Source organism: Acyrthosiphon pisum, chromosome A2, assembly GCF_005508785.2.
Source record: "Acyrthosiphon pisum isolate AL4f chromosome A2, pea_aphid_22Mar2018_4r6ur, whole genome shotgun sequence".
NCBI lineage: Eukaryota > Metazoa > Arthropoda > Insecta > Hemiptera > Aphididae > Acyrthosiphon > Acyrthosiphon pisum.
In genome coordinates, this window is record NC_042495.1 from 115,742,922 (window position 1) to 115,764,934 (window position 22,013).

Here is a 22,013-nt window from a genome sequence, read left to right on the forward strand (position 1 = left end):
GGCTCGACAAAACTACTCTCCCTAAATTCAATTTTTATGAAGCAAAATACTTAGAAAAATATTCTGCTTTGGAATATGAAATTAAGACTCTATGCTGTTATTCAAAAAAGTAAAAAACTTAAAAAATATATAAGGATAAAAAATATTTAAAAATATAATTTTTTAATAAAAACGTTGTTTTTTTTAACAACTTGTAATAAATATGTAATGTGTAATAAATATTTTCAAAAACATTAATACCTTTTGAGATAAAAAGTGTTTTATGACTATTGAATCACCCTGTATGCTAATAGTAGTATAAACAATCATATTGAATCATTAAACTTTCAAACTACAAATAAATGTCAAATTGAATTAATAAAAAAATTATATATAAATATATAATAATATGTTATTAAAAAAGGTATTATTTTTTTAAATGTAATGGGATTTATTTATAGAGAATATGGATCTAAAGTTTTGAGTATTAAACCTCTACTGAAAAAATTACAATCAATACTTGAAGATAGAGATAAAAGTGTTAGAGATGAAGCAAAACTGTTGGCCATAGAAATCTATTCCTGGATTGGGCCTACACCTGTTAAGGCTAATTTGGCTAATCTAAAACCTCTACAAGTAAATATACCCAGGCTTTATCATATAATAATTGATTAAAATAAATATTTAAATTAGATGCAAGAATTGGAAGCAGAATTTGAAAAAATAAGCGGTGATAAACCACGGGCTACACGATTCCTACGTTCTCAACAAGAACAAGCTGCTAAAATGGAAGAAGTTGCTGCTGCTAATGGAGGTAAGCTAAAAATTAATAAGCAAAAGAGTTAATAAGCAAAATAAATTAATAAAACCTATTTAAAAAATAGATATGATATTGGAAGAAGGCACTGATGTTGTTGATGATCCAGAAGAACATATTGATCCAGTTAACATATTAAGTCAACTTAGTAAAGACTTTTATGAAAAGGTTGAAGCAAAAAAATGGCAAGAACGTAAAGAAGCCGTGGATACACTTGAAGGAATATTGTCTAAAGCTCCTAAATTAGAAAGTGGTGAATATGGAGATTTAGTCAGAGCCTTAAAGAAAGTAAGAAATCATGTTATAAATTTAATAATATTATTAGGAAACTAGATTTAAATTTCCTAAAAACTATTTAAAAATAAAAATTGACTGAAATAAATAATAATGCCCTTATTTTATTTTTACGGACGTTCAAAGTTTAAATACTGTGATCGTGCAACCTATGTATGCTACATAAAATAAGATATGTTTTATTTTATTTTAAATTTTAATCTTGAGATTTATATTATGATCTAGTTATTTAACCCTTTGAGGAGCATGGACGTATATATATGTTTTAAAATATACTGTCAAAAAGAGCATGGACATAATTATAATATATACGTTTTTACCGCAAATTTCTTTTAATTTCTTTGTTTATGTTTCATAACCGTAAAATACCTCACATAAAATATGTGCTGCAATCTTAATTTCAATCAATCAATTTATTTTCATTTATCAATCCTATTAAAATAGGGCGCACATATACGTATGCGCTCATAATTTTTTTTTCCAATTTTTATTCCTAAGCTGCTCCTTGAATTGCATTTACATATACCAAGGCTGCTCCTTAAAGGGTTAAGCTTAAAATAATGCAAGCCAAGGTTTCTTTAAGTTTTATGGTTCCCGGCAAATGATAATATTATAAAATACAGTAATGTAATAGTACATCTAGAGTAGTGAATAGTGTAAAAGTATTGGATATTTGTAAGCCTGGAGAAGTGGAACGGTGTAAATGTTTTGGTTGTAATAGTAAGCTTGGAGAAGTGAAATGGTTAATACTAATAATTGTAATAAACAATTAACAATATAAATATTAAGTTAGGATATAATATATAATACATATTGTTCTTATGTATGTGCTTATACCTATTTTTTGATTTTTCTATAGATTATCACAAAAGATTCAAATGTTATAATAGTTGGTATTGCTGCCAAGTGTATGGCAATGTTAGCTAATGGATTGAAAAAACGATTTGAAACTTACGCATCTGCTTGCATACCAGCATTGTTGGAAAAATTTAAAGAAAAAAAACAAAATGTTGTATTGCCACTACGAGATGCTGTCGATGCAATATATTTAAGCGTAAATTATATTTATTATTAATAGTTATAATTTGATATAAACAATAATTTATAATTATTTTAGATGACACTTGAATCTATTCATGAAGATATTTTAACTGCAATAGACAATAAAAATCCATCCGTAAAAGCTGAATCAGTTTCGTTTTTAACTCGATGCTTTTCAAAATGTACACCAACAATTTTAAACAAAAAATATTTAAAAATTTTCACTACAGCATTAATAAAGACATTGAATGAATCAGGTATTTTTTTTTTATATTAAATATGTTATTTTTAATTGATCTTATTTTAATGTAAGCATTAAAAACTTAAATAAGTTGTATACCTATTCAATATAATATAAATAATTAAAAAAAAAAATAATAATGAACCATACATTTTAAAATAATCTTATTTCTAAAGCCTATTACCAACTGAAATGGCAGATGTGTTTATTTGTTTCGATGCGAGTTATAGTACCCATTCTTATGCAATAGCTAAGTTTATCTTGATAAAACCATTGTATCTTATCTTATCTTATCTATATAAATAATGAAATTATGGTATCTAACTGCTATAGAAGAGTTAGATGTAAAAAAAATGACATCATTTCTATCCAGATATATTTAACTTTTTCATTATCTATCTACCTAGATGAAAAAAAATATCTGAGAATATAGCATATAACATATAACATATAATATAATATCATATAACACAGATAGTATCACTAACTATACACTTCACTTACACATTGCTAATAAAGTATATTTTTAATAATTTCTAAAATTTCTGTCCATGAATCGGTGGCTTAGACATGATTTCAGGAAGCGATAAACATGATTGCAATTAAATAAAACAACAGCTAGATGGGAGGGGAAAATTGGAAAATCCCCCACCCACAAATTTTTTACATAGATAGTAAAATATTTAATAATAAGGAACGATGATTATAATTTGAATTGATTCAAAATTCACATCAATCCCGGGTTGGCAAAAATCCAGGCTTCATAAAAAAACCTAACCTGTTTAGGTTTTATCGGATTTTTTCAAATAATACCACAAAAAAACCCTTATTGTATAAGTAATAATGAAGGATTTTATCGGGTTTTTTCTGAAAAAAACCTATCAAAAAAAATCAGAAATTTTTTTCTGTGTATTAGCTTCTAGGTTATTTGATTTTTCCCTTTATCACCTTATCTACTCCATACAAGCTCCGCCAATTCCACCAAAATAATATATTAGATATTGACATTCTGACCTTTTCCCAATTGTTAATTGTTAAACTTTATTGACATTAGTGGCATTATTAAGTTTTTTGTTTTGTTAGTTGTTACATAAACTTAAATAATATTTAATAAATATAATTATATTTAATCAATGCTAATACCTTATATTAAAAATAAAATATTTCTATCGATGCGTAATTTTTTTCATTTTATACTTTTATTTAAACCTACCTAAATAATAAAAAAAAATAATGAAATTTTTTTCTAATCAAAGTTTAATTGGAAAAATAAATAATACCTAGTCGGTACATTTTTGTGAAAATTAACACAAGTGAAAAAAAAAGTAGTTAAGTTCTATTTCACCCAGAAAAGTAGCCTGGGTTTTTTTCGTGCAAGGTTTATTTGTGCCAACTCTGCATCAAACACAATATGAAATTATCCACTCCAAAGCCAATAGGGGTGGGGAGATCTGACCTCCATATCACCCCTTTGTATATGCCACTGCTCTCAATATTGATAAAAAAGACACTGGGGCTTATGTTAGGTAAGGTTAATTTTTTCAAAAACACCTGTGTGACGCAATTGAGCCACTTATTAAATGTTTCCAAATCAGATTTTAGTATCAGTGTACGCCAGTAATGTTTCTCACAGATTAAATGCTGATAATTTATTTATTATTTTTTTGTATTAATCTCAATTTTTTTTTTTTTTTGTAGATTACTAATAAAATATTTAATTGAAATAAAATATTATTAACATAATACAAAACAAAGAATGCATGGACCTATTAAATGTTCCTTTTGATTGGTTATCAGATTCTACAATTTTAGCTAGTACAGAAACAGCACAGAATGCTTCTTGACCTGTTGGTATTATTTCACTAGTAGGCAATATAAAACCATTGGCACCAGTATCTCTTAATTCCAATGCAAATACATATCTAATATTTGCTATACCTTTCATCCAATCTATTGACGTTCCTGTAAAATATTGTTGATATTAATTAATAATTATTAAATAGTTAGTCCATTAAATATATTGATTTAAACCTGATGCTCTATATAACACTGTACTTGCTGGACCAACAGTATAGATGTTTGAAGTTTTTTTGAATATTTTTAATGACATGGATGTAGCTATGTTCTGAAGTTTATCATAGTCTTCTTTTATATGATCTTTAGTGTATGCCCAAGGAAATACAATAGCTTGCCCATATGAGTGTAATGTTATAAACCCCTGTCCAGCAAAGGGTTTTAATAAGTACTTACATTTATTTGAATAATGTATATAATTTTACAAATATTTTTGAAACTTAATTTTAATACTAAATTTAAACAAATTAATTAATTCAAAGTTGGTTTTTGTTATACCGTATCCTCAAAAACTGGGTACACTGTATAATTAAATTACCCTTATTACTTAATACCGGATACCCCATGGCCTATACATATTTTTGAATTCTGTTTGGGGCATATTAAACTAGACTATTGAATCATCAATCCCCCGCAGACAGAATTCTGAAATATTTATTGGGTACTGAGTAATATAGGTAACTGAGTTATAGAGTGTATCTAGTTTTCACGGACACAGTGTACATGTTACATAATATATACTTAGCTTTATAATATTTAGTGTACCAATTATTGCTTTTGATTTAGTTAGAGTTCCTTCTATAATTCTTTATTAAGAGGATATCAGCTCACTATTTGTTTTCTCTCCCTGGCCCACACGCAACATAGACAAAACGCATTACGCAATATCATTTTTTATATGTTTTTAAGTAATCTTAGAGTAAAATCACCCGTTACAAAAAAAAATAGAGACAAAAAATTTGAGGGAACGACATCAATTTTTCAAAATATTGTCTCAGAACAATTTAAACATAATTTAAATTTATAACAAATTATTGTTTTATTTTGAAAGTCGAAAACAAAGTCAAATTACAATTAAATATAAAATTGATATGTCATTCCCTCAAAAATGTTATCTCTATCTTGTTTGGAATGGGTGAAATGACTCGTATAATGATTCTGCGTTAATGCGTTTTGTCTATGTTGCGCTGACATCATCTTAATCATAGTATTCAGTTATATGATAATATTTTATTATTATATTTACAAAACATAGCAGTATTTTTTTGTTGCAAATTGTTTATCTACCTATATAACTTAATATTTATTCTACATTAAATTAATATAAGTTTCCAAAATTACTCATATTTCAAATTCTATAGTACACAAAGTGATTATTTTATCATTGAACACTCACTATTTCAAAAAGTATAAATGTTTTTGAAATTGTTTTTTAGTTTCATGTTGTTATAAAACGACGTTTTTGATAAAAAATTATATTTTTGTATATCTTTTATCCTTATAATTAAGTTTTTACTTTTTTGAATGACAACATAGACTTTCAATTTCATATCTCAAAGCAAAATATTTTTCTAAGTATTTTGATACATACAAATTGAATTTAAAGCGAGTAGCTTACAAGGCTGGGCATTAACGAGTTACATTTTTTTCTATATTATTCAGTAACTTATAAGTTAATTAACTTTATTGTCATGTTAAGTTAATTTTAATCATGAACTACATTAATAAAAAAAATAATAATAATAATGATCTGAAATATAGTAATCGTTAAATAATAATTTATAATAATAGTTCATAATATTGCACATTCACTTAATATACTATATACCTATATTATTTGCAGAAATATTATAGGGTTAACCGCATTATTAATAAATTAAAAAAATAACTATTTACTCACTACCATGTGGAGTGGAGTGGTATGGAGTTACCCCGCGAAATGTTTGTCCACTACTTCGCTCATCTAAACTTAAAATATTCCTTTATTTATTCATAAACTACTCGCCCTAATTTTAATTTTTATGTATTAACATGCTTAGAACAATATTCTGCTTTGGAATAAGAAATTAAAACTAGTTGTCATTCAAAAAAGTCAAAACTTAAAAATTTTAAAGATAAAAAATATTTAAAAATATAATTTTTTAATAAAATTGTTGTTTTGTAATGACTTGAAACTGTAAAACAATATTTGTACTTTTTGAAATAATAAGTGTTTAATGACTGTATTTATATTAAATAATATAAAAGTGCATGAAGAATGACTTATCCTGTACCTTTTTAATGTTATACAAAATATTTATGCTAAATAATTAATTATTATAAAATATTGAAACAACATGAAAAAAATAATAAAAATAATAAAACATTTTAGGATCTATATTAACCATGATACTTGAAGTTCTCAAGTCTTAATGTGAACTGACCTTTATTTTAGTTAAATTATTTAAGATAAACTGAATGATTGCTTTTATTTCTAACTCTGAGTTTGGAGTTGGTCCTTGGTAACATGCTGAGCAATAGTTTTTACCAGAGTTTTCATGGTACCAATCATAATTCCAGTTACGGTTCAAATCTATTCCTATACAATTGTCAGATGTTTCAACACGATTTTTCCTCCATAGCCTATCGTTTTCATATGAATATGTATACCTAAATAGCAAAGAATTTATGGTAGAAATTACTAAATGGTGTTATTTGAATTTATTTACATTCCTTAAAGTATTACCCATCTGGATTTACAATTGGCATTAAGACAAAATGAATATTTCTCATATATATTGGTAAAGTCTTTCTATTATGTATCAATTCATTTGATATATATATCATTGAAGAAATAGTTATCCATTCCCGCGCATGAGTTCCTATTCAAATATGTTAGATTTATAAATATTTGTTTAAATAGTGTAAAGACAAGTATACCTCCATCAATCCAAATAATATCATTGTTTGTTTGATTATTATCTGGTTTTATGTGAATTACTTTTAAAGGAGTTCCTTGCTTAGTATGTCCAATAGTTGAGACTTCAACAAATTTTTCTTTGTTCAAATTATCAATAAACTTGTAAATGTCATTTGTGTGATAAAATTTCTTTAATTTGTATGGAATGTCCTGAAATATAAAATACTCAATACTACCTATATTTGTTAATTGCGGTTATATGTGGTTTGTTTTTTCATTAATTTTCGCCAATTAGCAAAGAAAAATAAATATATTTCCCCAGGTCCAATTTTAATTTTGAAAAATAATAAATCTTTTTTTGTATGAATTTAGTTTTTATTTTTTCCCCTATTTAAAGTTGTATACGTTACTATTGCCTTTGGTACAACATTATTACTTAATTAATAACTTTTTCTTTGTCTTTTCTTGAGTCATATTTCATATTTTTATTTGTTGTGCTGGATAATACATTATTATAATTAATATATTCTTTTATTACGTCTTGGCCAATGTCTTGTTTATTTACTATATCATCCATATAAGTTAAATTGCTTTTATTCACTCTTACTAAATCCATAACAATTTTTAATACATTTTTACCTACTCGGTTTATAACTTACAATCTCTTCTAATCCTATTTTCGTAATTTTTTAAAACAATTAATTCATTTTTTGAATTCTGATAATTTGTTAAATTTATGTTTTGTGCTAAACAACATAGCTTAATCAAATACAGTACACCATTTAATAAAAATAAATAATTCTTCATATTAGTTAAATTTTTAACATAATATTTTACTTTATTTGTTGATTTGTATCTATAACAACATAATCTACGGAATAATTTTAATCTTGAATGATTATTGTAAATGGTATAAGTTATATCAGGTGATTAATTTTTAGTGCATTAGCCAAATGTTTATTTTTGTAAACAGAAATAAAATTAATACATTTTTATTTATTTATTCATGAACTATTAATTTTTAATTTACAGATCCAACTGTTCGAGATAATTCTGCTGAAGCTCTCGGTACTGCATGGAAGGTTGTATCAGAAAAAAATATTCTTCCGTTTTTGACCACTGTAGATGCAATAAAACTTGCTAAAGTAAGTATAAAAATCAGAATATACCTATTACAATTATTAATAACTTAAAAATGATTTTATTTTTCTAGATAAAAGAAGCATCCGAAAAAGCTATAATAACTGCAAAACCAACTAATATTGTAAGAGAATCAAAACCAGCTGCTGTCTCATCTAATTTTGGAGAGAAAAAAGCAACAGTTACAATTAACAAAAACACTGTTATTAGAAGAACTCGTACAGCTGTAAATATTCCTAGTAAAACTGTTGCTAACAGTAAGGTCAAAAAGCCTATGAGTGCTCCTGGTATATTTATTGGATTTAATATTTATAATGTTGTAATATGCTTAATATTATTTTTATACCATTAGGTGGAGGACGTAAACCTGTACAATCAAAAGCTCTTCCTCCAATTGAAACTGAAAATGAAATCTGTGACGATGAATTAGATGAACTGGCCTTGACATTTTGTTCTCCTGAAATTTTAAATGGTATGGTTGATGCCAATTGGAAAACTCGTTTGTCCAATGTTCAAGAATTTTCTCAAGTTTGTGCTAATTATTTAAAAAAAAAAATTGTTTACTTAATAAATTATTTGTATCTTTTATTTCAGATAATTGATCAAATGGAATCATTGACTGTTAGCAGTCAAGTATTAATAAAATTGCTGAATAAGAAACCTGGTATTAAAGATAATAATGTACAAATACAAAAATTGAGACTTGAGTGTTTAAAAAAAGTCATTGAAAAGTTTCCTATAACTAGGTATTTATATTATCTGTTTTATTCTTTACTTTTGTTTTTCATTTTTTTCATTATTAAATATTTATAGTACTGGCATGAATTCCTGTATTCAAGATGTTTCTTCCCTATTAGGGGATAATAAAAATGGTAATTTAGCTAGTCAAGTACTGACTACTTTTGCAGAATCAACTAGACTAGATCTAGTCTGTAATGCAGTGTTAGATTATGCATTTACTGTACAGAAAAACCCTAAAGTTCAGATTGATGCCTTGAATTGGCTTTCAGGTGCCATTTTGGAGTTTGGATTTATGTAAGTACATTTTTGTTTTATTTTTATTTTAAGTATAAAATAAACTTCGATTTAATAAAGTAGTAAAAAAATTAACCAACTGAGTAAATTGTATCCAGATAATCATGTTTTATCTTAATTAAAATAAATTATATTGGTCATATTCAATTTGTTATTATAGTAATTATGTTAATGTATAGATTTATTTATTTAAATTATTATCTTAAATTTCATGCTATCAGGTCTGAATTGGAGTAAGTTATATTATTTATTTATTTAATTGTATTAATACATTTATAACCAACAAATGTATTTTACTTATAATTATATAGTTTGTAATTTATTTTAGTGTTGTTACTTTTAATAATTTTATATTTCTTACTTACCATCAATATGTAGAATTATAATATCTCGTTTATATTGATCCTGTGTTAAAAGATACACTAAAACCTTACACTATTATTTTCATTTCCGTATTTAATAAATTGTTTGGAATACTTTAAAGAAATCTATAGAATCTAAAAATACTATAGAAAAAAAAGGATCATTTTAATATATATAGAAAATAATATAATTATGGTTCATGAATATTTCATTTATGTCATGTAGGATGTTTAGTATCAAAAAAAATAATTTCCAGTATTAAAAACACTAATATATATTTTTGTTATTATTTTAGCATTGAACCTAAATCTGTGATGCAAAATGTCAAAAAAGCTGTGAGTGCTTCTAACCCTCAAGTTCGTTTAGCTGTTATTTCTCTTCTGGGTGTTATGTATCTTTATATGGGACCTCAGTTAAGTTTGTTTTTTGAAAATGAAAAACCAACTTTAGTGCAACAAATAAATGCAGAATTTGAAAAGGTAAGATTATTTATTGTTTATAACATATTCTGTAAGAAATAACTACTTATAATTCTTTTTTTGTTCAATAGCATCAAGGGGAAGCTCCTCCTAAACCAACACGGGGAAAAAATATGGATGGATCCACTGAATCCATAGAAACTGCTAGCGATGATGAAAAACCATCATATGAAGTTAACATTCGAGACATAGTACCAAGAGTAGATATATCTCCTCAAATAACCGATGCTTTGATTAATGAATTTTCAGATAAAGATTGGAAAGTAAGTCGTATAAATATTATTAGTTTATAAAAAACACTTGATATTTTATATATTTATATATATTTAGGTTCGTTCTGATGCTTTAACCAAATTGCAAAATATTGTTAATGAAGCCAAATTTATAACAAGTGAATTGGGAGAAGCTAGAAAAGCTTTGCAAGACAGGTAAACACTAGTTAACTATATTACTTATAAATGTTTAAAAATAATATTTATTATTATTAATTGTTTTGTTGGTCATTATTACTTAGAATAAGTGATTCAAATGCTCGCCTTGGTTCGAATGCAATCAACTTGGTAGAATTAATTTCAAAAGCTATGGGATCATCTTTTAAAATCTATATAAAAGGTTATTTACCCGGCGTCTTAAATGCATTGGGTGACCCAAAGGTATTATATTATTAATATTTTTTAGAATAAATATTAAATATTATTAATGATGTATGAACTATTTTAGACGTTTAAATGTCAAAGTGCTCGTCAATGTATGAATACATGGGCAGATGTATGTGGTTATCGTGAATTTTTTGGTGGTGATATACTTTTGGATGCATTAAAAAATAATTCAGTAACATTAAGATCAGAGTTATGGACTTGGCTTGCAGAAAAGTTGCCACTCAGTATGATTTTAATTATAAATTTAGTTGAACAAATTTTAATTTAATTTTTAATTTGTGTAGTCCCTTCTAAGTCAATTCCTGCTGATGAGTTGAAATGTTTGCTTCTGGTTCTTTACACAAGTCTTGAAGATAGAAATGCAAGTGTTCGTAGTGCTTCTGAAAAGGCAGTACTTGGATTTATGATGCACTTAGGTTATGCTTCTATGTATGGAGCATGTGAAAAACTTAAGGTATAATTTTACTATTTAAAAATGTTAAAACATATTCAAATATTTTGATAGTTTATTTGGTTTGTAGCCAATGTCTGTCAAGTTTTGCAGAGAAAAGTTGGATAAGGAAAGACCAAATTTACCCGTTGTACCAATTGAAAAACCCAAGGTTGTAAAATCTGGTATTCCTGCTGGCTCTTCAGTTAAATCAGGAGGATCCAAAATACCACCTCCTAAAGCTGCTGCTAAAGCTAATAAAGTTTGTTATACCTAATTTTAAATTTACTTTTACATATTAGTTAACTTACTATTCAATAACATTTTTTTTCTTAAAGGAAAACGTGATTCCTCGAGTAAGTACAGCTACTGGAAAAAAAAAAGAAGAAGTTGATAATGGCCCATTATTTCAACGAAATAATTTAAAGCACCAACGTGATATTGATGAACACAAATTAAAAGTAAAATTATTTATATTATTATTTATTTACATACAATGTATTTATTAAAACTAAGTTCTACAAGTATACTTATATATTATATATATAGTCATTATATTATAGTATACTTATATCTCATCTAATTTAAATAAATAAGCTTCATTAAAAGTTAATGTTTTCAAAACATTTAAGTTGAATACAATTCCAATTATTGTTATTTACACTAAGTTTTGGAAAGTGCTTAACTATAAAGGTTTTGTTGTTAAACCATGCTTGTTAAAATAACAAATAATTGTAATTATATAATATAATATTATATTTAATTGCTTATCTAATTCAATTATTAGTTAAGTATAATAGTTTCAAAATGTTGGTATGGTTTAGTCATTAAAATGGAATTTCGCATCTCCTCGAGAAGAATTTGTTGAACAACTTCGAGAACAAATGTTAACTGCCGGTATTAACAAGGTGTTGATTACAAACATGTTTCATTCAGATTTTAGATATCATCTCAAAGCCATTGAAACTCTTTCAGAGGTATTATGAAAATAACTTTTTATCTGATATACTTATTCTTAAACATTCTAATTTTTTCCTAATTTTAAATTAGGATTTGAACACAGCTGATGATAGCAATGGAGCATTAATTAGTAATCTTGATCTAATATTGAAATGGATGACATTAAGATTTTTTGATACCAATCCGTCAGTGCTTTTAAAAGGACTTGACTATTTACAACACATATTTGACATCCTAATGACTCAAAAATACACTCTCCATGATACTGAAGCATCAAGTTTTGTACCATATTTAGTAACAAAAGTGGGTAAAAATATAAATAAATATTATTTATGTTTAATATTAATAATATTTCAATTTTTAATTTTATTTACACTTTAGTTGGGTGACCCTAAAGATACAGTGAGAAGCAATGTTCGTGCCATTTTAAAACAAATTGCATTCATATTCCCAAATACAAAAATGTTTCAATACATTATGGATGGTGTTAAATCGAAGAACTCAAGGCAGCGTTCTGGTAATATTTATTAATCAGTATTGTGATGTGACATTTAGTGAAAAATATTATATTTATAATATTGTTTTCTGTACTTTTAGAGTGTTTGGAACATTTGGCAACGATGATAGAAGATTATGGTACATCAATTTGCCAACCTAGTGTTGCAGCGGCTTGTAAAGAAATTGCTAAAAGTATTGGAGATAGAGATAATTCTGTCCGAACAGCTGCATTAAATTGCTTTGTTGCTGCATTCTTTTTGCACGGAGAAGCACTTTTCAAATTTGTGGGCAATGTAAGAATACATTTATTGTGTTAATAATCACAAAATATCATGATAACTGTTAAGTAATAAGTATTAAATGTGTACATAGCAAATCAAATAAATCAATGATCATTCAAAAATAATTGTATTTACGTGATATAAATTCAATAGTTTATTGATCGTAAATAGTTTTAGATTAGACTTGTTAGGATTAAAGTGTTTTATTTTTTATTTTTATTTATTCGTTCAAAAAGATAATTGAGCGCCACTGAACAGGTTCGAGTGGGTACTCATATATATATGTTTTTAATTTTTACGCAACTATGCTCCTTATGGAACACAGTCTATCGAGTGCGCTATACCAAAGTTGAGGCATATGTGCCATTTGTTTTATTTAGTATTTACTATTGTTAATTTGTGATAATAAACATGTTTAAACTTTCATAATTGTGTAACGTGTGTAAAAGCTGACAACTGTTTGAGAATTTTTGTGTATTTGCTCTTTATAATACATTTTTACCATTTGTATAGATATCTGAAAAAGATATGGGTCTTCTGAGAGAACGATTAAAAAGAGCATCGAAGAATCGAGCTGTGCCAGTGGCTACTGTTCAGCCAACCATCAAAATGGTTGTTCCTCCTGTTCACCAAGTACCTGACACCGAGGATATTATCAATGATGAATATAACTCTGACGAAGAAGAACACAATGCTACATTTAATGTTTCACAAGAATCTAACCATACATCTAGTCCTCAAAGATATTCTAATGATTCACCTTCTAGGTCTGCAAGCACTCTATCATATAGAACAGGAAGCATTCCTACTGCTATAGAGCATTCGTCAGCATTAAGGATGGGATTCAGGTGATAAAACTTTTGAAATTATAAATTGTTAATGCATGATCCCATGAGGATGTAGTGTTAGAAATTATTAACAGGACCGTTCCAAACCAAAAAGTAAGCCCCTTTCCTTACTGGACTCAACTAAAAAAAAAAATGTTAATTTTATGATATTGGTAGTAGACATACATGATTATTAGTATATTACTCAGTAATCCAAATATGTTATATTTTGTGATGTTCTCTATTTTACTCTTTTATATATTTTAGATTCTGAGTGTAGCAATGAACGTATTGAATTTATAGTGTGTTTCATGTGTTTTTTTTGTGTGCTATACACGAAGGTTAGTTGAAATAATTTTTTGATTTTCAACTTCAGTATCTTGTTTGATGGAATGTATCTGGTTGTTACTTTAGGGGCTCAAAAATAAAAAATTGTGAATAGGTTTTCAAAAGCCAAAAAAAAAAAAAATTATGAGAATTTATACACAAAATTGATTTTTGTTTTTAGTGTAAATATAAAACATATGACTGTAAATAATTAGAAATGTTCACTGAATGTTTGAATTAGTATTTTCTATAACATTTTCAAAATATTTGAGCTTGTTTTCAACTGTTAACGGATATTTTCAGTTTCCAATTTTATTTTTAAAGTTCATAATAATTTATTTATTGTAACCAAACATAATATATACATTATGCATATTAATTAAATAATAGTTACTACTTACTAGTCTCCTATAAGGTATAGCTTGTAGTGGAGAACAGACTTCTATTATTTTACATAATAATAATAATAATAATAAATAATAATGATAATCACTAATCAGTATATATATTTAATCATATAAGAAATTATAAAATATAAATAAATAAATAAAGATACTATTTAATAATATAACAGTATATGAATAACAAATAAACTAAGCAAAGGGGGTTTATCAGGCTAATGATATTACTTAAAGTAATATTACCATATAATAAAAAATTAATTGTTACAATATTTTTTTTTTTAAAGTATTTAAAAAAGTTACTTTTAAAGACATTTTAATTTCAAATAGGGGACGAGGTGGCCAAGTGGTCTAACACGTCGGCTGCGGCGCTGCCGGTCGCGGTTTCGATTCTTGGCCACTAGGCAGCATTTTTCTCCGGGCAAGTCACGGTGTCCGGAGAACAAGTGCCGCCATCCCCCACCCCGGGGTATGAAAGAAACCTACGGGTGCCCCATTCGAAATTCTGCCAAAATACACCCACGTGTAACACTCACCTACCGTTCTAAAACTCACAGTACCTCCCCTCTCTCAATGGCCTAAGTTGCCGCGGGATAAAAATAATAAAAAAAAAAAAAATTTCAAATATGAACGAAATTAAATATTTTTATGAAGAATAATGGTTTAAGTTAATTTGTTATAATTTAAAAATATTATTATCGCGAGTACTTACAACTAAAACTAAATTATTATATATTATTATTATTATTATTATTATTATTATTATTATTAATAATATCATTTACTATTATTTTTAAATTTTTAAATAGCATATGAACAACTTATGAGGAACCTTGTATTACATTTTCAAACTTTTTGACCGACCAAGAATTTTTATTGACATTACCAAAAATAAATTTAAAATGTCAAAAATAGTCAAAGTATTTAATCTTGTTTCGAAAATTTAAATGCTAATATGACCATTTGGTGAAAATGTCAGGTCAAGCTAACCTACTGTTATTCGTTTTTGAGTTACTCCATAAAGTTTAAATGGATTTTGTCATTAATTGTTTTTGCGTAAAAATTCCAATTTTCCCTAATTTTTATTTTCCTGATGTTTTTGAAAAGTAAAACCTCTTAAAAGTTCCAACTAAATCCAGTTTGGTATTGGAATCACCCTCAAAGTTGAAAATAAAAACATTACTTCAACAACTCTTTGTGTATACATACAATGAAAAAAACTGTTAATTTGCCGAGTGCCAACAAATTGAGTATTTAATGTACAAATATCCCGACTGACATATACATATTGTACACTTGGTGGGTGGGGGGTTGGATACCTTTTACATCACCTCTTTGGGATAGTCTTGCTTATAAATAGTAAATATGTTCAGTAGTTCGATAGATACAGTATTTAGAACTTCCCAGTAGTCCATACATTTACATTTATGTAGAATATATTTTACTTTATCAGTTTATTATTATTTTGTTTTTATTAGACGACCTGTTAGTGAAGTCTATGATGAACCTCAAGTGACACGTTATGCCCTTGACGAAAAGTTTATTAAAGAACTAGAAGCTGAAGAGATTTCAAGACCAGAATTAAAATTAAAATCATATAATTGGAATACAGATCATGATGAAGTGAAATTCAGAAAAAAAATTCAAGACCATACTCAGTATGTAACTCTTTATGAAATCACACTAAAATAAACATAATTTTTTCTCAATTTTAGATCTTTACCTGATAATATCTCTTCATCTAAACCATGTGTAAATGTGAGTCCATACAGTACAGCTACTATTACAAAAAGTCCTAAAACACCACCAGCGCCCATGCTAGATCCTATTCAGCAGTTAATAAATCAAGTTACATCACAAAATATAGAGACTTCAAAAACTGCTCTAACAAGTCTTGACAAAATGCTTTTGAGACCGGATGTAAGACAATTTTGAACATCATATATTTAACATATTTAAATTGTTCTCACAAATGTATTACATATTATTGATATCTTCTGTTTTATTTGTTGCAGATGAGATCTAAGTTTTTAGAAGGTGGCAAAGTATTATCACTATTTTATGCAATCATCAAACAGTTTGATGTCTTATCTGAATCTCATGACATTGACGTCACTGTTGGATATAAGAATATATTTAATTTATGTTTGAATGTAAGTATTGTTTATTTTAAGTTGATATTAGACTCTAAATTAATTGAAATGCTATCCATTAAGCTCCAAGTAATTCAATTGCTTAAATTCTCTTTCATATTATGTGAGAATACTCACCGGCTACTCAAGTTTCATTTTCCACCCAACAGTTCTTGGTTCATTTTATAATTGAGTAGTCGTGTATCTACTAATTATCTTTAATTCATTGATAAATATATAATTTTAGTTGTACAAATATCAAGAATTTACCTTAATACTGAATGAACAAATTGTGCGTGACCTACTCTCAAAACTGTTATATCTATTAAGTATGAAGGGACCAGAGAACAGTACAGATACTCAACTTTTTGGCCGATGTGTGAACAGTCTCATTATGAATGTTTTGGAACGATCCGCTCATACACCAGTCACATGGTAAGCATTTGCTCTACACCATTGTTTACACCATACTAAAACAAACATAATAATTTTATAGTGCTCTGTTGGCAATGCTCTATGACACAGTTAAGTCTCCTCAAAACTCATCCACTCATTATAAAGAATTAGTAATGAAATGTATATGGAAAATAGTAAAAGATTTTCAAGACTGGGGCGATGAACTATGCTACGAGCGGGTGCTTGCACACATACACAGATTCTTAAAAGTAATTCAGCTATATATATTTTATTATATTTTATTTCGTATTTTTTCATAAGTGGGAATTTGAATTCATTAATTAGGAGTTTGATTCGAAGCACTGGAAAAAACAACCGTCTGACACTCCATTAAGAACGTGCAAAACAGTTCTTCACACTATGGTAAAAATACGCAGTGATAAAGTATTGGAAAGTTTAGATAGTCCAGAATTCCCAAAAGATTCAGAAATGGTTGTTTACATACATAAACTTTTAAGGGTAATGAATAATAATAACTATTAATTAATAATTATACTACATTTAATAAATCCCAATTTAATATGTGTGTAGCATTTGAACAGCGAACCTCGACCCGAAAGTAGTAAACGAAAACATCGAACACCATACGATGAACTGTCTGACATATTCCAACAAATAGGTCAACATGAAAACACCGACGAGGTTAGTTGTTGAAATAATTTATTATGCCATGTAGTATGTGAAAAATAAAATATTAAAGTCTGGAAATACTATGTTTTAAGTACAATGTATGTTTTTTTTTTTTTTATAGGGCATACAACAGTTGCACAGATTTAAAATAAAGCATCCAAATATAGACATAGAACCACATATTTCTAAGACTACAAAATATTTCCAAGATTACATTCACCGTAAATTGTCAGCAATTGAAGACAATTTAAAAAGCTGTTTAGTTGAACCAAATGGTAAAGTTATTGAAATTTTTTTTCCTAGGATAATTAACGTTTTATTTGCATTTTATGTTTACGGCCTGTTCTTATTGTACAGGAAATAATGACAGTCTAAAGCCAATTACATCTATGCCTATACGAAAACCAGAGTCTGCTGCTGCAAGTGAAGCTGATGGTTTTATGAAACGGTTGCAAATATTGAAAATGAAAGCGTCCAGAGAAGAAACATACGGTGCATCGAATGGAGAATGTAATGGAAACAATCGACTGGACGAGGACTCGCAGGATGAAGATCTACCAATGCTCAACACTAGTCGTTCACCCCGCAAATAAAATTTAATTCCATTTACATAGTATTATTTTCTAACAAATGCTCTGATATAGGTCAAATCGGTATGCCCAAATCCTTTCACTACTCCTACCAAGACTGAAAACCCATAACGTGTAATGCAATTTGTTTCTTTGTTCTTTTTTTTTATATTTGCTTTAATATTATAAAAGAAAACATCAAAATTTGTGTACGAGCCTTTTTTTTTTTGCAAACGAAGAAGCTAGTTGTGTTGCAAACAGATTAAAAAAATATTGTGTAATTTATTATAATTTTTTAATATTATATTTTAGTGGATTTTAACATAAAGATTTTATTTTTTAACAATATTTAATAGGTACTTAACACATGAAATAATACTTACATTTTAGTATTTTAGACATATATTAATTTTAATATTATTATTATAATTATTACTCTTATTTTTGATTAAAATTAATTCCAATGATCAAACATCTTTGTTTTTCATGGCGTTTTCCACTTCAGCTACAAAATTTGGGAAACCCACATCGGTTACCGTTTTGATTATGGAGTCTTCCAAGTGCACTCTTTCTGATAACAATTTCTGGATGTCCGTCACTTTAATATCGTTTTTTCTCAACGTTTCGATGAAATCTATTGCAGATGGTTCATCGTTAAAGCTTAATACCCACTTGCCGTGATGACAGGAATCGAATGATATGATTCCTAAATGAAGAGTTGATTGCATGACGTATGTTTCAGGCGTGAGGTAAATGAATTCATTTATTCCATCTGCCAAGATGTTCAGTGAATGGTTCAGAAAATCTACTCTCAATGGTGTGGAGGTAGTGTGTTCACTGTTTGAACTCAATTTTGAAAAACAACTGATAATCCAAGACTGGTTGTATTTCATTTGATTTGACTGCAAAAAATAGCAAGCATTTTTCTGATCTATAAGTATAATAAAATGCATTTGTGACATTCTTACCATTCTTTAAAATCGTCAGTTACAAATGTTGATGGGAATTGTGTAAGCATAGAGTTATAACTTATAATTGTTATACTATTTACCAGCAGGCATCAAATGACAATAAAAATGAACACAATAGTGTTTACTATTTAAAGTATTCATGCTATTAATACAAAATATTATTGTATTAAGAAAAAATATTTCGATTTTTCATGGAACAAAATATAAAATATATTTTTTTATTTTTACTTTACATGTTCAACAACGACAATAATTTACACTTTTCAATTTTCATAGAGATATGACAAACTTTTAAATTGTTCATTAGTTTTAGGTTGTAAATGTAATTTATATGATAAAATTTAGTAATAATCAATTATGTATTATAATGTATGAAACGACAAAATATGTTTTGTGTTTTGATGCATCGGTCATCAGTCTTCATCAACAATAGGTGTGCACTGAAACAAAATATTGGAATAATTAAGATAAAACTTTCTATCTAAATATCTAAAGTCAATTGGTCGTTAACTATTTATTATCTTCAAATACTATTCATTTTTAAGATTAGTAATTTGTGAGCTATTTTTAATTAGGTCTTATTATTTCAGTGGCGTAGCCAGGATTTTGCTTCAGGGGGGGAGGGGGGTGATGACTTTTACACATTCAATTTGTACTAGCACAGGTAGATAGCTGTAAAGTGTTAATACTTATAAGTTATAGTAAATTTTTAAGTATTTTAAATACAATTTAAGACTTTTTGAGCGATTATCATAGACCATTAAAATAATTTTTTAATTTTCTGAACATTTCGGGATGGGGGGCTGCAGTCCCCCTGGCTACACCACTGTATTATTTAGTAATAAAAAACAATAAATGATAATTAATGTAGGATAGTATAAATACAGCAGTACTCACAAAATATTCTAAATAACAAGTATGGCTATCTACTTGGACCATGAATTGACAGCACAACAATCCTTCCTCATTTGTCCGTATCAATGTTTTTTGTGATATATTCATACATTTTAAAAAAGGTTTAATCTGTTTATATTTATATTTAACAGTAATTGACGTGTTGCAAAGAAACTGCTCCATTATTTCACTTTTGGACGGTATCTCAACCTAAAAAAACAAACATTTGATTGTTTACAATAATCAATATTCTTCTTTTATTTTGGGACTTACACTACATTTTCCTGCAACTCCAGAAGTTAAGATTTTAAAAAACTGTGGCTCTTCAGAAAATGTAAATTCTACGTAATCAGATGTGCTATCTATGTCACTGAGTATGTCCTTAAAATCTGAGGACCTTAATATAATTTTACTGGTAGTCGATTCAGCCGGTATACTGAAGTCTAGTATATCGAATACTTCCATCGTTCTTAACGAGCAGTCAGTAATGATACCGCCTTCTTCTAACCTAAAATTAAAATACAAATTAATAATTGCTAATTTATTTTATTTTAAAGACATTTAGGTACAATAATTTTACTGGAGAACCATATTCTTTGTATGTTAACTTTAAAGCAGTTGTGGAACTAGGATTAGTCGAACACCCATCAAATATTGTGAGACATTCGATCAAAGTATTGAGATCAACACGAAAGGCAACCGTATCATCATTAAGGTGATATTCCTATAAAAGAAATTCAATTTAATATTATCGATTTTTATACATAAGACAAAATACATTTATAACATACTTGAAATATTTCGCTGCCTATAAAAGTGTTTGCTTGTACACATTTGGAATCTTCTACCACAATTTTTAAACCATGTTCGGTTGCAAAACACACGCCAACCTGAAAATGGTATATTCTTGTTCTTGTTATTTGACGTTAAAAAGTAGTTTTTAATATAACTATCATGGAGCTTATACAGTAACAGTACACCGTTGCGGAAGAAACTATCACGTTTTTCTATCATTGCGTGACCTCAGGTCAACCTCACTCTGTGTCCTAGACTATCTCATAACCAATTACTTTTTAGTTTTTTTCTCCTATGGTTAGAACTTAGAAGTCTTCAACTCGATAAAACTGTAATTTTTGGTCACCAACTAATTAATTATACAAGCACTCAAACTTCAAAGTTAATTCAATGTATTCTGTGTTTTGTGTTGAATAAATAAACGAGTTTATAGAGTAGTAATAGTTATTGATTGAAGTCATAAATTAGATTGATAGACGGAAGAGGTTAAGATTAATAGGTATTTTATATTAATGTAGAGAACCACTCACGTCTTTAAAATTAACTGCCTTCAACAAAGAAGAAATGTGTTTCACATTGTCAGCTTTAGCGACTAAAAGATACTTCTCTTCAAATGAATCATTACCATCAACCTCCATATTAATGACTAGGTAAACTATATTATATTGGAATCACATTTATATTTGAATAATAATACGTAACATTCTAGTTACACAGAAGACGTATAGAACAATATTATTATTATTAACTAACATAATTCATACACCAGTTGCTGTGAAACGAGCTTACCAGCGTCAAAAATCAAATTTGATGTTAAACGTCGATTATAGCAACGATTTAAGATAGATCTTAATTCGTAGTTATTACTTAATACTTTGGCCAACTTTGGCGGGCTTAGATCAAACGACAAATTATTATTATGGTCATTGGTCATGTGCATAGGTGATAGGAGTGATAGGACATCGGGCTTATCAACTGAGAATTTACTGTTATCAGTAGTTTCAGTGTGACCATACTTATTTTTGTATCGTTGACGTGCGT

At 27.5% G+C, this 22,013-nt stretch overlaps 4 protein-coding genes across 6 annotated transcripts in view; 1 reads left to right on the forward strand and 3 right to left on the reverse strand.

Moving 5' to 3' along the window:
• LOC100163568 (protein mini spindles) overlaps positions 1-18,784 on the forward strand; it is a 21,706-nt gene extending 2,922 nt beyond the window's left edge. Inside the window, exons 5-37 of one of the 2 annotated variants that reach the window (XM_008191645.3) lie at positions 441-615; positions 673-793; positions 864-1,084; positions 1,950-2,144; positions 2,208-2,388; positions 8,158-8,270; positions 8,339-8,552; positions 8,618-8,793; positions 8,860-9,011; positions 9,079-9,300; positions 9,522-9,533; positions 9,959-10,142; positions 10,214-10,405; positions 10,473-10,570; positions 10,657-10,795; positions 10,863-11,025; positions 11,086-11,255; positions 11,323-11,493; positions 11,570-11,692; positions 12,056-12,208; positions 12,282-12,494; positions 12,573-12,708; positions 12,789-12,982; positions 13,484-13,818; positions 16,004-16,183; positions 16,241-16,445; positions 16,541-16,678; positions 16,905-17,092; positions 17,154-17,322; positions 17,399-17,572; positions 17,645-17,755; positions 17,865-18,018; positions 18,101-18,784. In XM_008191645.3, the coding sequence (XP_008189867.1) occupies positions 441-615; positions 673-793; positions 864-1,084; positions 1,950-2,144; positions 2,208-2,388; positions 8,158-8,270; positions 8,339-8,552; positions 8,618-8,793; positions 8,860-9,011; positions 9,079-9,300; positions 9,522-9,533; positions 9,959-10,142; positions 10,214-10,405; positions 10,473-10,570; positions 10,657-10,795; positions 10,863-11,025; positions 11,086-11,255; positions 11,323-11,493; positions 11,570-11,692; positions 12,056-12,208; positions 12,282-12,494; positions 12,573-12,708; positions 12,789-12,982; positions 13,484-13,818; positions 16,004-16,183; positions 16,241-16,445; positions 16,541-16,678; positions 16,905-17,092; positions 17,154-17,322; positions 17,399-17,572; positions 17,645-17,755; positions 17,865-18,018; positions 18,101-18,336 (5,608 nt within the window). In that variant the 3' untranslated portion in view covers positions 18,337-18,784. The remainder of the gene's footprint in view (positions 1-440; positions 616-672; positions 794-863; positions 1,085-1,949; positions 2,145-2,207; positions 2,389-8,157; positions 8,271-8,338; positions 8,553-8,617; positions 8,794-8,859; positions 9,012-9,078; positions 9,301-9,521; positions 9,534-9,958; positions 10,143-10,213; positions 10,406-10,472; positions 10,571-10,656; positions 10,796-10,862; positions 11,026-11,085; positions 11,256-11,322; positions 11,494-11,569; positions 11,693-12,055; positions 12,209-12,281; positions 12,495-12,572; positions 12,709-12,788; positions 12,983-13,483; positions 13,819-16,003; positions 16,184-16,240; positions 16,446-16,540; positions 16,679-16,904; positions 17,093-17,153; positions 17,323-17,398; positions 17,573-17,644; positions 17,756-17,864; positions 18,019-18,100) is intronic. The other variant, XM_008191646.3, reaches the window with a different exon arrangement.
• Positions 3,617-7,260, reverse strand: LOC103311861 (carboxypeptidase B-like). The gene is made up of 4 exons (XM_029489693.1): positions 6,952-7,260; positions 6,650-6,875; positions 4,404-4,590; positions 3,617-4,334 (listed from the first exon to the last, which is right to left on the reverse strand). The coding sequence occupies exons 1-4, from the start codon at positions 7,050-7,052 to the stop codon at positions 4,087-4,089; spliced, it is 762 nt and encodes a 253-aa protein (XP_029345553.1). The 5' UTR covers positions 7,053-7,260; the 3' UTR covers positions 3,617-4,086.
• On the reverse strand, positions 18,754-19,411 carry LOC100575102. The gene is made up of 2 exons (XM_003240879.4): positions 19,281-19,411; positions 18,754-19,214 (listed from the first exon to the last, which is right to left on the reverse strand). Exons 1-2 carry the CDS (start codon positions 19,281-19,283, stop codon positions 18,780-18,782), a joined length of 438 nt encoding a protein of 145 aa, XP_003240927.1. The 5' UTR covers positions 19,284-19,411; the 3' UTR covers positions 18,754-18,779.
• A 76-nt stretch (positions 19,412-19,487) lies between these two features.
• Positions 19,488-21,921, reverse strand: LOC100165627 (cell cycle checkpoint protein RAD1). 2 transcript variants are annotated; one of them, XM_029489691.1, is made up of 7 exons: positions 21,726-21,921; positions 21,503-21,627; positions 20,969-21,067; positions 20,747-20,901; positions 20,451-20,685; positions 20,181-20,387; positions 19,488-19,723 (listed from the first exon to the last, which is right to left on the reverse strand). In XM_029489691.1, exons 1-7 carry the CDS (start codon positions 21,910-21,912, stop codon positions 19,697-19,699), a joined length of 1,035 nt encoding a protein of 344 aa, XP_029345551.1. In that variant the 5' UTR covers positions 21,913-21,921; the 3' UTR covers positions 19,488-19,696. The 2 variants fall into 2 exon arrangements, with proteins under 2 accessions (XP_029345551.1, XP_029345552.1); XM_029489692.1 differs by lacking the exon at positions 21,503-21,627 and having other exon boundaries at positions 21,726-21,872.
• Positions 21,922-22,013: the final 92 nt, after the last annotated feature.